Source organism: Ursus arctos, unplaced genomic scaffold (assembly GCF_023065955.2).
Source record: "Ursus arctos isolate Adak ecotype North America unplaced genomic scaffold, UrsArc2.0 scaffold_30, whole genome shotgun sequence".
In the NCBI taxonomy this organism is placed as follows: domain Eukaryota; kingdom Metazoa; phylum Chordata; class Mammalia; order Carnivora; family Ursidae; genus Ursus; species Ursus arctos.
The window spans coordinates 14,045,703-14,060,005 of NW_026622986.1; the positions used below are offsets into that span (position 1 = coordinate 14,045,703).

The 14,303-nt window shown below is 35.9% G+C and overlaps 1 protein-coding gene across 1 annotated transcript in view; it reads right to left on the reverse strand.

Moving 5' to 3' along the window:
• Positions 1-14,303, reverse strand: part of LOC125281624 (ankyrin repeat domain-containing protein 26-like) — a 564,334-nt gene that overhangs the window by 267,249 nt on the left and 282,782 nt on the right. Inside the window, exons 48-51 of the mRNA XM_057304707.1 lie at positions 14,145-14,286; positions 8,059-8,272; positions 4,079-4,112; positions 3,596-3,737 (exon numbers count right to left, since the gene is read on the reverse strand). Coding sequence (XP_057160690.1) covers positions 3,596-3,737; positions 4,079-4,112; positions 8,059-8,272; positions 14,145-14,286 — 532 coding nt within the window. The remainder of the gene's footprint in view (positions 1-3,595; positions 3,738-4,078; positions 4,113-8,058; positions 8,273-14,144; positions 14,287-14,303) is intronic.

Here is a 14,303-nt window from a genome sequence, read left to right on the forward strand (position 1 = left end):
AAATGAAAATGGTCTAAAAGCCTCAATTAAAAGGCAGATTCTCAAAATGGATAAAAAAGGAAGACCTAGGGGCACCTGGGTGGCTCAGTCCTAAGCATCTGCCTTCGGCTCAGGGCGTGATCCCGGAGTCCTGGGATCGAGCCCCGCATCAGGCTCCTCTGCTGGGAGCCTGCTTCTTCCTCTCCCACTCCCCCTGCCTGTATTCCCTCTCTTGCTGGCTGTCTCTCTCTCTCTCTCTCTCAAATAAATAAATAAATAAATAAATAAAGTCTTAAAAAAAAAAAAAGGAAGACCTAATTATATGCCACCTATAACAAAAAATGCACTTTAACACAAATTTGTTAGAAGGCCAGAAATATGATAGACCACACTAACACTTGACAAAAGAAGGCTGAGCCTAAGTGGCTATATTAATACCAGACAAAATAGGTAGCAAAGCAAAAAACATTAGCAGCAATAAATAAGGTCATTTTATAATGATAAAAGGGTCAACTGAAAGAAGCATAAGAAACCTAAATGTTTACACGTCTATTAATAGGTTCAAAATACATAAAGCAAAAATCGACAGAATTGCAGAGAAACAGGCAAATTCACAATTATAGTCTGAGATTTCAACAGGCAGAAAATCAGCAAGAATGTAGACTTGAACACCACCATTCTTCTCAAGTTTCCATAGAACATTTAACAAAAGAGACTATATTTTGGGTCACAAAATAAATTGTAATGAGAGGGGTAAGTCAAAAGGACTAAGTCATAAAAGTGCGTTCTGTAACCACAGAGAAATCAAATTAGAAATCAAGAATAAAAATAGCTCTGGAAAATACTTGAAAATTTGCAAACTAATTAATACACATCTAAATAATCCCTGGGTCAGAGTGCCTGGGTGCCTCAGTTGATTAAGCATCTGTCTTCAGCTCAGGTCATGATCTCAGGGTCCTGGGATCAAGCCCCACACTGGGCTCCCTGCTCAGAGGGGAGTCTTCTCCCCACTCCCCCCGCCAAGCTCATGCTGTCTCTCTCTCTCTCAAATAAATAAAATCCTTAAATAACCTCTGGCTCAAAGAAGTAATGAAAAAAGAAATTAGAAAGTATTCTGAACTGAATGAAAAGGAACACATAACATATTAGAATTTCTGGAATCCTGCTATAGCAGCACTCATATGAACATTTATAACACTGAATGTATGTATTAAAAAAGAAGAAAAGTCTCATATTGATGACCTTTGGCTCCACCTTAAGAAATTAGTAAAATAGTAGTCAAAAACAAGTCTGATAACTTTTGGTTATGTAGAAAATCTGACAGAATTTTTTAAAAAGCTTCTAGAACTAGTAAATGAACTCATCAAGTTTGGAGGATATAGAATCATTATAAAAAATCAACTGTATTTCTATTCATTAGGAATAAACAATCAAAATTTAAAATTTAAAATTTAAATTAAAAATTAATTTTAATTATTAATTAAAAATTAAAACTGCATTGAAAAATAAAAAATAATCACAGGTAATATCATAAAAGATAGAAAGAACTAGACGTAAAAAACTATAAACTATTACCAAGAAAATTTAAGAAGACTTATATAAATGGAGAGATATACTCTGTTCAGGGTTGAAAAATTCAGTATTGTTAAAATTAATCTGTAGATTCAACATAATCCAAACCTGATTTTCAGAAGACCACCAGAGTTTTATCTCTTAGAAAATGACAAGTGGATTCTACAATGCATGTGGATAAAATAAATAAATGAAATTCATGTGGAAACACAAAGGACCTAGAATAGCAAAAGAGCCCTGAGAGAGAACAAACTGGAGGACTAACCCTAACCACCTGATTTCAAAAATTATTATAAACTGGTAGTAATTAAAACAGCATGATATTGGTGTAATGAAGGCTAAAGAGATCAATGGGACAGAGGAGAGTCCGTAAATAAACCCACACATATATGGTCAACTGATCCTGACGAAGATGCAAATGGCATGAAGTAAAGACAATACAGCCTTTTCAACAAACGGTGCTAGGACAACTGGATATCCATACGCAAAAAGAATGAACCTGGATCCATACTCTGCATCATAAATAAAAAAGAATACAAAATGGGGGCGCCTGGGTGGCTCAGTCAGTTAAGCGTCTGCCTTCAGCTCAGGTCATGATCCCAGGGTCCTGGGATCGAGTCCCATGTCCAGATCTCCATGCAGTGGGGAGCCTGCTTCTCCCTCACCCTCAGTCTGCTGTTCCCCCTGCTTGTCCTCTCTCTCTGTCAAGTAAATAAATAAAATCTTTAAAAAAAAAAAGAATACAAAATGGATCACAGATCTAAACGTTAAGACCTAAAACTATGAAGCTTTGCTTTTAAACTACAAAACTTCTAAAAGAAAGCATGAGAGAAATCCTCTGACCTTGTGCTAGGCAAAGATTTCTTAGATAGGAACACCGAAGGCAAGAATCCATAAAAGAACAAATGCATAAACTGGACTTCACCAAAAAAGAAAACTGCTCTTCAAAAGACACTGTTGAGAGAATGAAAAGTCACAGGCTGGGAGAAAATCTTTGCCAAAAAATAGGTGATAAACTATATCTGGAATAAACAAAGAATTCTCAAAACTCAACAAATCAGAAAACAACCTAATTTTTAAAATGACAAAGAATTTGGACAGTTCAAAGAAAATACACAGATGGCAAATAAGCACATAAAAATATGCTCAACATTATCTTATTAGGGCAATGCATACTAAAACCGTAATGATATATATACTGCATGCCCACCAGAATGGCTAAGATTTAAAAAACTGACAATATTAAGTGTTCATGAATATACAGGGAGAAATTAGAACTCCCATACACTGCTGGTGGGAATGGAAAATGGTGCAACTACTTTAGAAAGCAATTTGTTAGTTTCGTAATAAGGGGATATAACGAAACATGAGACTTACGGGTGATAGATATATTAACTGCCTGAATCACGGTTATGGTTTCACAGGAGTATACATATGTCAAAACTATCAAATTATACACTTCATATACGTGCAGTTACCTAACTAAAGCTATGGGGGTGGGGAGGAAGCTCTATTATAGGAAACATCATCCAAACTAGTGGCTGAGACACAGATGGAAAGAAGGATATGAAACAGTACAAGATGAAGCTGAGGACCGTGGTGTTTCACGCTAGAGCAATGAGAAGTAAAAGCTAAGCTTTAAGCAAGGGGGTAACATGACGAAATATAAATTTTTAAAAATATATGATTATGGTTGCAGCGTAGACCAAGATTCTGGGAGGTGGAATGACAGGGAAAACCGTCCTGAGGTTATTTCAGTATCCTAGGAGAAAAATACTGGTAACCTGACCTTGGGTGAAGGCATAGAAGAGAAGCAGAGTCAACAAACACATCGGTGTGCCATTTTCATGACGAAAAGTATAGTGGAAATTATAGCTCTTTGGCTGAGAGTACTCAGCAGTTCTCTGTCTTCATGAAAAACATATTTGTGAGATGAGTAGCTCTATAACAGATCAGTGTTGTGTGGTACAGCACTAGACAAGATGTGCACATATTACTACAGTAATATACATATAAAGGCTTTATATTTATACCACGGTCCTACCTTTACAATCCATGCCAAGTTGTTCAATTAGCAACATGCAACTCCTAAAATCAAAGCAAGGCAACTTGCAATCCTCTGAAGCTGTTCCAGATAATGGAGTTAAGTCATCAAGGTCATCCGTAAAATTAATTTGCTTTTTGATCTACAAATAAATAATAATTTCAAAATGTCCCCCAAATATTTATAAAATATACTAAGTGTAGAGAGATGATAAATACCCATCTTCTTATAAAAGCAAAAACATAGGTACTTTTTTAAAGAACTGATTTTTCTCAAAACAACCTTTATCAATAACTAGTGTTTCTGAATAACATTTTCACAACAAATAGAAATTCCTCTATTTTGTCACTATACCTTCCCTAAAGTAATTTTTTACCATGGAATAATATTTCTGATAAATATTATTTATCAAAATAATACAATAAAGTAAAAATTAAAAAATTAATAAATGAAATAAAATTATATATATATATATATTTTTACCTCTTTCTTTTCCTTAGATGTTTTCTTTGCAGGTCTGAAAAAAAAAAAACCAATTCTTTTCAGGCAAACATTAAATACTTAAAATACAAAGAATATCTAAATCATATCTAAACATATTATTAATAATATTAACAAAACATTAAGATCAAATTGACAAAGAGCAAGGGAAAATCATAATGTTACTTACATTATTTGATACAAAGAAATATACCACACTTTTTTGTTAGCATTTTCAATAAAAACAAGCTTTTACTGGCTCTAAAACCTATTTGCAGGGTTCAAACTAAATTCTTATATGAAAGAAACCCTTTCTTAATAATCATGATAGTAGTGTTTTGAGGATTTACTGTGCAGCTACTATGCATTATTATGAACACTTCACTACGTCTCTAGGTATTTTAAGCCTCACAACAATCTTATAAACGTAGGTAATTATATTAGGTATTTTACACAGGAAGAAAAGGAGGCACAGAAATAAGGAACTTCCCCAAGCCCATACAGCTGGTCAGGAGTAGACCCAGAATTCAAATCCAGGATATCTGCCTTCAAAGCATGTGTTTTACAATATGTGGTGAGAGTAATATTTAAGTGTTTCTAAGTAATATGATAGCAAATGAATCTATTATTATTCCATTCCTACCTCTAAGTATAAATAATAATTTCTGAATCTTACACATTTTTTTTAAATAAAAAGACGTCATACTAGGCCATATTTAAAATCTACTTTCAATAAACTAAAGATTTGCTTCTTCTAAAGAAGTTCATCAATGGGCATTCATTTATTCATTCAAATGTTTATTCACGAACACACACTTACTGAGCACACAATATGTGTCAATGACACTGTTGGTACAGGAACCACGGCTTTTGTAATTTGGAACTTTATCCAAAAGTAATAATCTATGATAGATTAATAGTTTATTTTGCAATTGTAAATAAATAAAAGCTTTCCCCTTTCCCCAGATCTAAACAAACATTAACTTAATATAAACAGATACTTCAAAGTCCCTAACAAAATCATAGCTATTCATGATACTGTCAAAGGCACCGAATATCTGAAATCATCAAGGAATGATTAGTTCTATTCAGAATGGCCTAAGTGTTTGCATATTTACTATTATATATATTTTTTAAATCTATGAATGATAATATCTGCACATTCGATTATATGAGAATACTTCACTGTGGAACCAGTTCTGAATAAACAACTTCTTGCCCCAAAACTACATGAATAGGAGTACTAAGGACAATTACTATAATCTTTAAAAGATAATGTAATACAATCAATAAGCTTTCTAACATTTGGAAATGTCAACAAAATTAAATTAAATAACCATGTCTATCTCTATTGGATCATTTCCAGCAGCATACAAACATACTCTAAAAGCTCCCATCTTAAAATGAAAAAAGAAAGAAAATCCCCATGAATTCCACATTCTTTTTCAGTTATCATCCATTTCTCTGTTACCTTTCCCCGTAAAAATTCTCTAAGGAGTGTTTATACTTATTCATTACAGTCCAGCTTCCATGGTGACTACTAACTGCTCCTTGTCAAAGTCACTTGTCCTCATCTTAACCTATCAAGCAGTGTGTCTGATATACTTGAGTATTTCTTGCCTTAGCCTGTACCGACACTACAGTGTTTTATTTCCTTAAAAAGTAATCACTGCTAGAATTCCTTCAGAGGGAAATAATTTACAGATTTTCCCTTCCTTCATCCTGATCCATTTCACTTAAAGGGCTGTCGTCATTCACTTGTAGTGGACAATAAGTCGGGGAGTCAAACTTCTCAAAGCGGGGTGTAATCAGAGATTCTTCTGATGTCCATTTTTCATTTTCATCTTTCCTTGCTTCCTTTATACTCAAACGAAGATCACTACTTTAAAAACTCCAGTTAAAGTAGCCATTAAAAAGCCATTTTTAAAAAAGATTTTATTTATTTATTTATTTATTTGAGAGAGAGAGAGAGAGAGCATGAGCACAAGCAGGGGGAACGGCAGGCAGAGGGAGAAGCAGACTCCCCACCGAGCACAGAGCCTGACTTGGGGCTCAGTCCCAGGACCCTGAGATCATGACCTGAGCTGAAGGCAGACACTTAATCTTAGACTGAGCTACCCAGGTGCCCCAAGCTAATGTTTTCTAATAATGTTACCATAACGAATAAAAAAAACCAATTTTTTGTAAAATCCTGTTACCCGTCTCAATTCATTTATTTTTTTAAAGATTTATTTATTTATTTATTTGACAGAGAGAGAGAGAGAGAGACAGCCAGCGAGAGAGGGAACACAAGCAGGGGGAGTGGGAGAGGAAGAAACAGGCTCCCAGTGGAGGAGCCTGATGGGGGGCTTGATCCCTGAATGCTGGGATCACGCCCTAAGCCGAAGGCAGACGCTTAACGACTGAGCCACCCAGGCGCCCCGAAATTTCTATGTTCTTAATTTTTTCCTTTCTAGGGCTCATGGTTTTAATTTCTCACTTCAATCTCTTCCAAAAGATACACAGAGTTGAAAAGAAGCAATGAGAAAGCATTATGCAGTTTAGTAGTAAGCTTTAGTCAATAATAACTCTGGTAGATATTGTAGGGAAAGAAATTTTGAAATTATTCAAGAAAGTTAGAATTGAAAATTATCGTTTTTTCCCGCATAGTCATAATTACTCTTCCATTAGAATAATTTAGTTACTAATTAAAAAGAGAAATTGCTGTTTATAAATTCACTAGAAGTAGATTTCTACTTCACAAAACATCACAGGTACCTCTAAAAATAATTTGCAGTGTAAGACAGCATCTGCTGATGTCATTTGCACAACATACCCCTGCAGATTACTGTGATCCAGGACTAGGCTAGGGAGTCTAATATCTGTTGCCCCATACATTTTATGTTTCTTCTTCTGCAATACTCTCAGTTGACCTTGTTCATTATTATTCATTTTATTTTTTTAAAGATTTTATTTATTTGACACAGAGAGAGAGAGCACAAGCAGGTGGAGTGGCAGGCAGAGGGACAGAGAAAAGCAGGCTCCCCGCCGAGCAGAGATCTGGACATGGGGCTCGATCCCAGGACCCTGGGATCATGAACTGAGCCGAAGGTAGACACTTAACCAACTGAGCCACCCAGGAACCCCTATTATCCACTTTATAAATCATTTGAAAACCCCTTCTAGACCAACACAGGATCCATATTAATTAAGTAAACAATAAAGAGTAATATGTGCTTGCAGCACAGACTTTTGAATTAATTTTACCTACATATAAGAGAGATGTTGAGCAACTTGAGCAGTAATCATTTTCCATGTTACTTTTTAATCGCTGCGTATGTTTAAAACTGAATAAATTTTTAAACATTTTTCTGTCTTGAGAAAAATGGCCATGTTATACTCTGTTCACGGGCATACGAATTAATATAAACTTCCCTGAGAACAATTTAAAAATAGGATCGAAGACATTCTTTAAAAATTTTTATACTTTAAGTAACCAATACTATATTGAAGAATGTATTCCAAGTACGTTAACCAGAAATGTAGAAACAGATTTATATAAGAGACATTCCTTACAGCTTTAATTAAAGTATAGAAAAACGAAAACCGACCAAAATTCAATTTGTTAAATAATGAGGTTTCCATATGATGGACTTCTATATGGTCATTAAAATTATGATTTGGAATATACATTAAATTATTTGTAGAAGTATTCACCGTTAAGAACTTGCTGTATTATTCAGAAGAATCCCATACTTCACAATACTAAAGACATTTTCTTCCCTATAAAATCCTAGAAGGTAAGTTAGCAACTACAAAACTTCTCCTACATATCTGTAGTATAAAAGTCAATAGCTCAAGGGGTGCCTGTCTGGCTCAGTCGGGAGAGCATGCAACTCTTGATCTCATGGCTGTGAGTTCAAGCCCCACACTGGGTGTGGAGCCTATTTAAAATAATAAAAAAATAAAAGTTCAAATACTTCCTTGAAACCAAGACGTCATACCTCAAACTGCAGCGTTCTTGTTCCCATTCCACTTTTTGCTGCTCCAACTGCAATTTAATTTCTTTTGTTTGTGATAGCTCCTTTTGTAGACCATTAACCGAATCTTCCAATTCTTTATTTTTTCTTGTAAGTTGCTCACAGTGATCATTTTTAAGTTCTAATAATCTTTCAAATGAACAAACCGCATTCCGAATTTTTAATAAATTAACAGAATCTACATCAGAGAAAAAACAGAAACAGAATATATAGGGCGCCTGGATGGCTCAATTGGTTAAACATCCGAGTCAGGTTTCGGCTGAGGTCATAATCTCAGAGTCCTGGGATTGAGCCCCGCATGGGGTTCTTCACTCAGCACGCAGTCTGCTTGAGATTCTTTCCACACCCCCTCCCTCCCCCTCTGTTCTTCTCTCACCCCCCTCCCCCCGCTCATGCTCTCTCTGAAATAAATTACTTAAATCTTAAAAAAAAAGAAAAAAAATATGAGTACTTTTTGCATATAAAGGACTGTGTGCTTTCACATTCACTCATTCATACATTAAACAAATATATATTGAATGAGTTCAATATAAAAGATATTATACGGGCACCTGGGTGGCTCAGTCGGTTAAGCATCTGCCTTCAGCTCAGGTCATGATCTCAGGTTCCTGGGATCAAGCCCTGCATTGGGCTTCCTACTCAGCGGGGAGTCTGCTTCTCCCTTCTCCTCTGCCTCTGCCCCTCCCCCAGCTTGTGCACTCTCCCTCTCTCAAATAAAAAAATCTTAAAAAACAAAAAGATATTATACTAAGCTCTGCAGATTAAACAGATAAGATCCCTGGCTCTTATTTAGCTTCACGTCTAGTGAAAGGGAAAGACAAATAAAATGACAATTACAAATTCAGATAGTTCCTATAAGGAAACGGAGTTCTAGGATCACATAACATAACGTGATCTACCCTGGGAAGGGAAGATTCCCCGAGGAAGAGAGAACTATTCTGAGAAATGAAGGAGGAGCAGGAAGCAAGTGAGCAAAGGAGGAAGAAGAGCATTCAAGACAGCCTACAGCATGTGCCAAAGTTCCATTGCAATCTGCTTCTGGCCAAGATGGAGTAACAGGTACTGATTTACCTTCCTACCTGAAACAAGCCAAACACAAAAAGATAAAATACATTTTCAAATTATTTTCAAGACAAAAGACTTCAGTCAATGAAGGACAATGATCCCTGAAAACAAAAGAAGTTAGCCTAACACATACCCGAACTCACTGCCTTGGGAGAATTTCCACCGACCATGACACAGGTGAAAAAACTGAGATAGACTCCACCAGATTCCCTGAGTTGAGATGACGGAACTGAGAATCCGGTGAAACCAAGGCAGATAGAGATCAGAGGTCAAAACACCGGCGAGAAGAAAGCAGAACAAAGAAAGAACTCTAGAGATCTGCAGAGGGCTCCGCTGGTGCTCACACAGCACCAGGGATAGTATCGATTCCCATTAGCCATGCTGGGAAAACTCATAACCTGTAGCACAATGAATACAGTAGTAGGTCTTGCCTCAGCGGTGGGGAACAATGAGCTCTAGGCTGAGCACTACTCTGGATTCACCTAACAATTCATAAGAATAGGACTGGAAAGGGACAAACTGTTTGTAATCAACTTAGCTATATCTCAAAAGAAAGCATAAAAAGGTAAGTAGAGGCATAGAAGCTATTTTTAAAAAACCAAATACAACTTACAGAGATGTAAATTATGTCAGACATGAAAAATACACTGGATAGGAATAAACACATATTAGACATCACAAAATAAAAGACTGCAATTGACCTCAGAAAACTGTGAGAAAACTTCAAGTGGCTAATCTACAATTCCTCAAAGAGGCAGAGGAAAGGAACCAGAAAAAAATATTTGAACAAAAAATGTCTGGGGCACCTCGGTGGCTTAGTCGGTGGGTGTCTGTCTGCCTTCAGCTCAGGTCATGATCTCAGGGTCCTGGGATCAAGCCCCATATCGGACTCCCTACTTAGTGGCAAATCTCCGTCTCTTTCTGCCCCTCCCCCTGCTTGTGCATTTTCTCTCTCTCAAATAAATGAATAAAATCTTAAAAAAAAAAAAGAAAAATGACCAAAACCTTTCTAAACTTAATGAAAACTATACTCCCACAGATCCAGAAGGATCTGACTAGGAGAGAAGAAATGGAAGTTAACTATTATAATTTTCTTAAACTGCATATGATGTGGTAAAACATTACTTGAAGGTGGATTGTGATGCTTAAATCATATACTTTAAACCCTAATCACTAAAATAGCAAAACTAAAGAGTTATAGTGAGTAAGCAAAATACACACACACACACACACACACACGTAAATAAAACTAAATCATAGAAATTACTTGATTAATCTAAAAGAAAGTAGAAAAAGAAGAGAATGGGAACAAACAGCAGAAAGGACAAATGGAAGTCAAACAACATGCCCACAGATTCAATTCAACTACATTAACAATCACATGAAATGAAAATGGTCTAAAAGCCTCAATTAAAAGGCAGATTCTCAAAATGGATAAAAAAGGAAGACCTAGGGGCACCTGGGTGGCTCAGTCCTAAGCATCTGCCTTCGGCTCAGGGCGTGATCCCGGAGTCCTGGGATCGAGCCCCGCATCAGGCTCCTCTGCTGGGAGCCTGCTTCTTCCTCTCCCACTCCCCCTGCCTGTATTCCCTCTCTTGCTGGCTGTCTCTCTCTCTCTCTCAAATAAATAAATAAATAAATAAATAAATAAATAAAGTCTTAAAAAAAAAAAAAAGGAAGACCTAATTATATGCCACCTATAACAAAAAATGCACTTTAACACAAATTTGTTAAAAGGCCAGAAATATGATAGACCACACTAACACTTGACAAAAGAAGGCTGAGCCTAAGTGGCTATATTAATACCAGACAAAATAGGTAGCAAAGCAAAAAACATTAGCAGCAATAAATAAGGTCATTTTATAATGATAAAAGGGTCAACTGAAAGAAGCATAACAAACCTAAATGTTTACACGTCTATTAATAGGTTCAAAATACATAAAGCAAAAATCGACAGAATTGCAGAGAAACAGGCAAATTCACAATTATAGTCTGAGATTTCAACAGGCAGAAAATCAGCAAGAATGTAGACTTGAACACCACCATTCTTCTCAAGTTTCCATAGAACATTTAACAAAAGAGACTATATTTTGGGTCACAAAATAAATTGTAATGAGAGGGGTAAGTCAAAAGGACTAAGTCATAAAAGTGCGTTCTGTAACCACAGAGAAATCAAATTAGAAATCAAGAATAAAAATAGCTCTGGAAAATACTTGAAAATTTGCAAACTAATTAATACATATCTAAATAATCCCTGGGTCAGAGTGCCTGGGTGGCTCAGTTGATTAAGCATCTGTCTTCAGCTCAGGTCATGATCTCAGGGTCCTGGGATCAAGCCCCACATTGGGCTCCCTGCTCAGAGGGGAGTCTTCTCCCCACCCCCCCGCCAAGCTCATGCTGTCTCTCTCTCTCTCAAATAAATAAAATCCTTAAATAACCTCTGGCTCAAAGAAGTAATGAAAAAAGAAATTAGAAAGTATTCTGAACTGAATGAAAAGGAACACATAACATATTAGAATTTCTGGAATCCTGCTATAGCAGCACTCATATGAACATTTATAACACTGAATGTATGTATTAAAAAAGAAGAAAAGTCTCATATTGATGACCTTTGGCTCCACCTTAAGAAATTAGTAAAATAGTAGTCAAAAACAAGTCTGATAACTTTTGGTTATGTAGAAAATCTGACAGAATTTTTTAAAAAGCTTCTAGAACTAGTAAATGAACTCATCAAGTTTGGAGGATATAGAATCATTATAAAAAATCAACTGTATTTCTATTCATTAGGAATAAACAATCAAAATTTAAAATTTAAAATTTAAATTAAAAATTAATTTTAATTATTAATTAAAAATTAAAACTGCATTGAAAAATAAAAAATAATCACAGGTAATATCATAAAAGATAGAAAGACCTAGACGTAAAAAACTATAAACTATTACCAAGAAAATTTAAGAAGACTTATATAAATGGAGAGATATACTCTGTTCAGGGTTGAAAAATTCAGTATTGTTAAAATTAATCTGTAGATTCAACATAATCCAAACCTGATTTTCAGAAGACCACCAGAGTTTTTTCTCTTAGAAAATGACAAGTGGATTCTACAATGCATGTGGATAAAATAAATAAATGAAATTCATGTGGAAACACAAAGGACCTAGAATAGCAAAAGAGCCCTGAGAGAGAACAAAACTGGAGGACTAACCCTAACCACCTGATTTCAAAAATTATCATAAACTGGTAGTAATTAAAACAGCATGATATTGGTGTAATGAAGGCTAAAGAGATCAATGGGACAGAGGAGAGTCTGTAAATAAACCCACACATATATGGTCAACTGATCCTGACGAAGATGCAAATGGCATGAAGTAAAGACAATACAGCCTTTTCAACAAACGGTGCTAGGACAACTGGATATCCATACGCAAAAAGAATGAACCTGGATCCATACTCTGCATCATAAATAAAAAAGAATACAAAATGGGGGCGCCTGGGTGGCTCAGTCAGTTAAGCGTCTGCCTTCAGCTCAGGTCATGATCCCAGGGTCCTGGGATCGAGTCCCATGTCCAGATCTCCATGCAGTGGGGAGCCTGCTTCTCCCTCACCCTCAGTCTGCTGTTCCCCCTGCTTGTCCTCTCTCTCTGTCAAGTAAATAAATAAAATCTTTAAAAAAAAAAAAGAATACAAAATGGATCACAGATCTAAACGTTAAGACCTAAAACTATGAAGCTTTGCTTTTAAACTACAAAACTTCTAAAAGAAAGCATGAGAGAAATCCTCTGACCTTGTGCTAGGCAAAGATTTCTTAGATAGGAACACCGAAGGCAAGAATCCATAAAAGAACAAATGCATAAACTGGACTTCACCAAAAAAGAAAACTGCTCTTCAAAAGACACTGTTGAGAGAATGAAAAGTCACAGGCTGGGAGAAAATCTTTGCCAAAAAATAGGTGATAAACTATATCTGGAATAAACAAAGAATTCTCAAAACTCAACAAATCAGAAAACAACCTAAATTTTAAAATGACAAAGAATTTGGACAGTTCAAAGAAAATACACAGATGGCAAATAAGCACATAAAAATATGCTCAACATTATCTTATTAGGGCAATGCATACTAAAACCGTAATGATATATATACTGCATGCCCACCAGAATGGCTAAGATTTAAAAAACTGACAATATTAAGTGTTCATGAATATACAGGGAGAAATTAGAACTCCCATACACTGCTGGTGGGAATGGAAAATGGTGCAACTACTTTAGAAAGCAATTTGTTAGTTTCGTAATAAGGGGATATAACGAAACATGAGACTTACGGGTGATAGATATATTAACTGCCTGAATCACGGTTATGGTTTCACAGGAGTATACATATGTCAAAACTATCAAATTATACACTTCATATACGTGCAGTTACCTAACTAAAGCTATGGGGGTGGGGAGGAAGCTCTATTATAGGAAACATCATCCAAACTAGTGGCTGAGACACAGATGGAAAGAAGGATATGAAACAGTACAAGATGAAGCTGAGGACCGTGGTGTTTCACGCTAGAGCAATGAGAAGTAAAAGCTAAGCTTTAAGCAAGGGGGTAACATGACGAAATATAAATTTTTAAAAATATATGATTATGGTTGCAGCGTAGACCAAGATTCTGGGAGGTGGAATGACAGGGAAAACCGTCCTGAGGTTATTTCAGTATCCTAGGAGAAAAATACTGGTAACCTGACCTTGGGTGAAGGCATAGAAGAGAAGCAGAGTCAACAAACACATCGGTGTGCCATTTTCATGACGAAAAGTATAGTGGAAATTATAGCTCTTTGGCTGAGAGTACTCAGCAGTTCTCTGTCTTCATGAAAAACATATTTGTGAGATGAGTAGCTCTATAACAGATCAGTGTTGTGTGGTACAGCACTAGACAAGATGTGTACATATTACTACCGTAATATACATATAAAGGCTTTATATTTATACCACGGTCCTACCTTTACAATCCATGCCAAGTTGTTCAATTAGCAACATGCAACTCCTAAAATCAAAGCAAGGCAACTTGCAATCCTCTGAAGCTGTTCCAGATAATGGAGTTAAGTCATCAAGGTCATCCGTAAAATTAATTTGCTTTTTGATCTACAAATAAATAATAA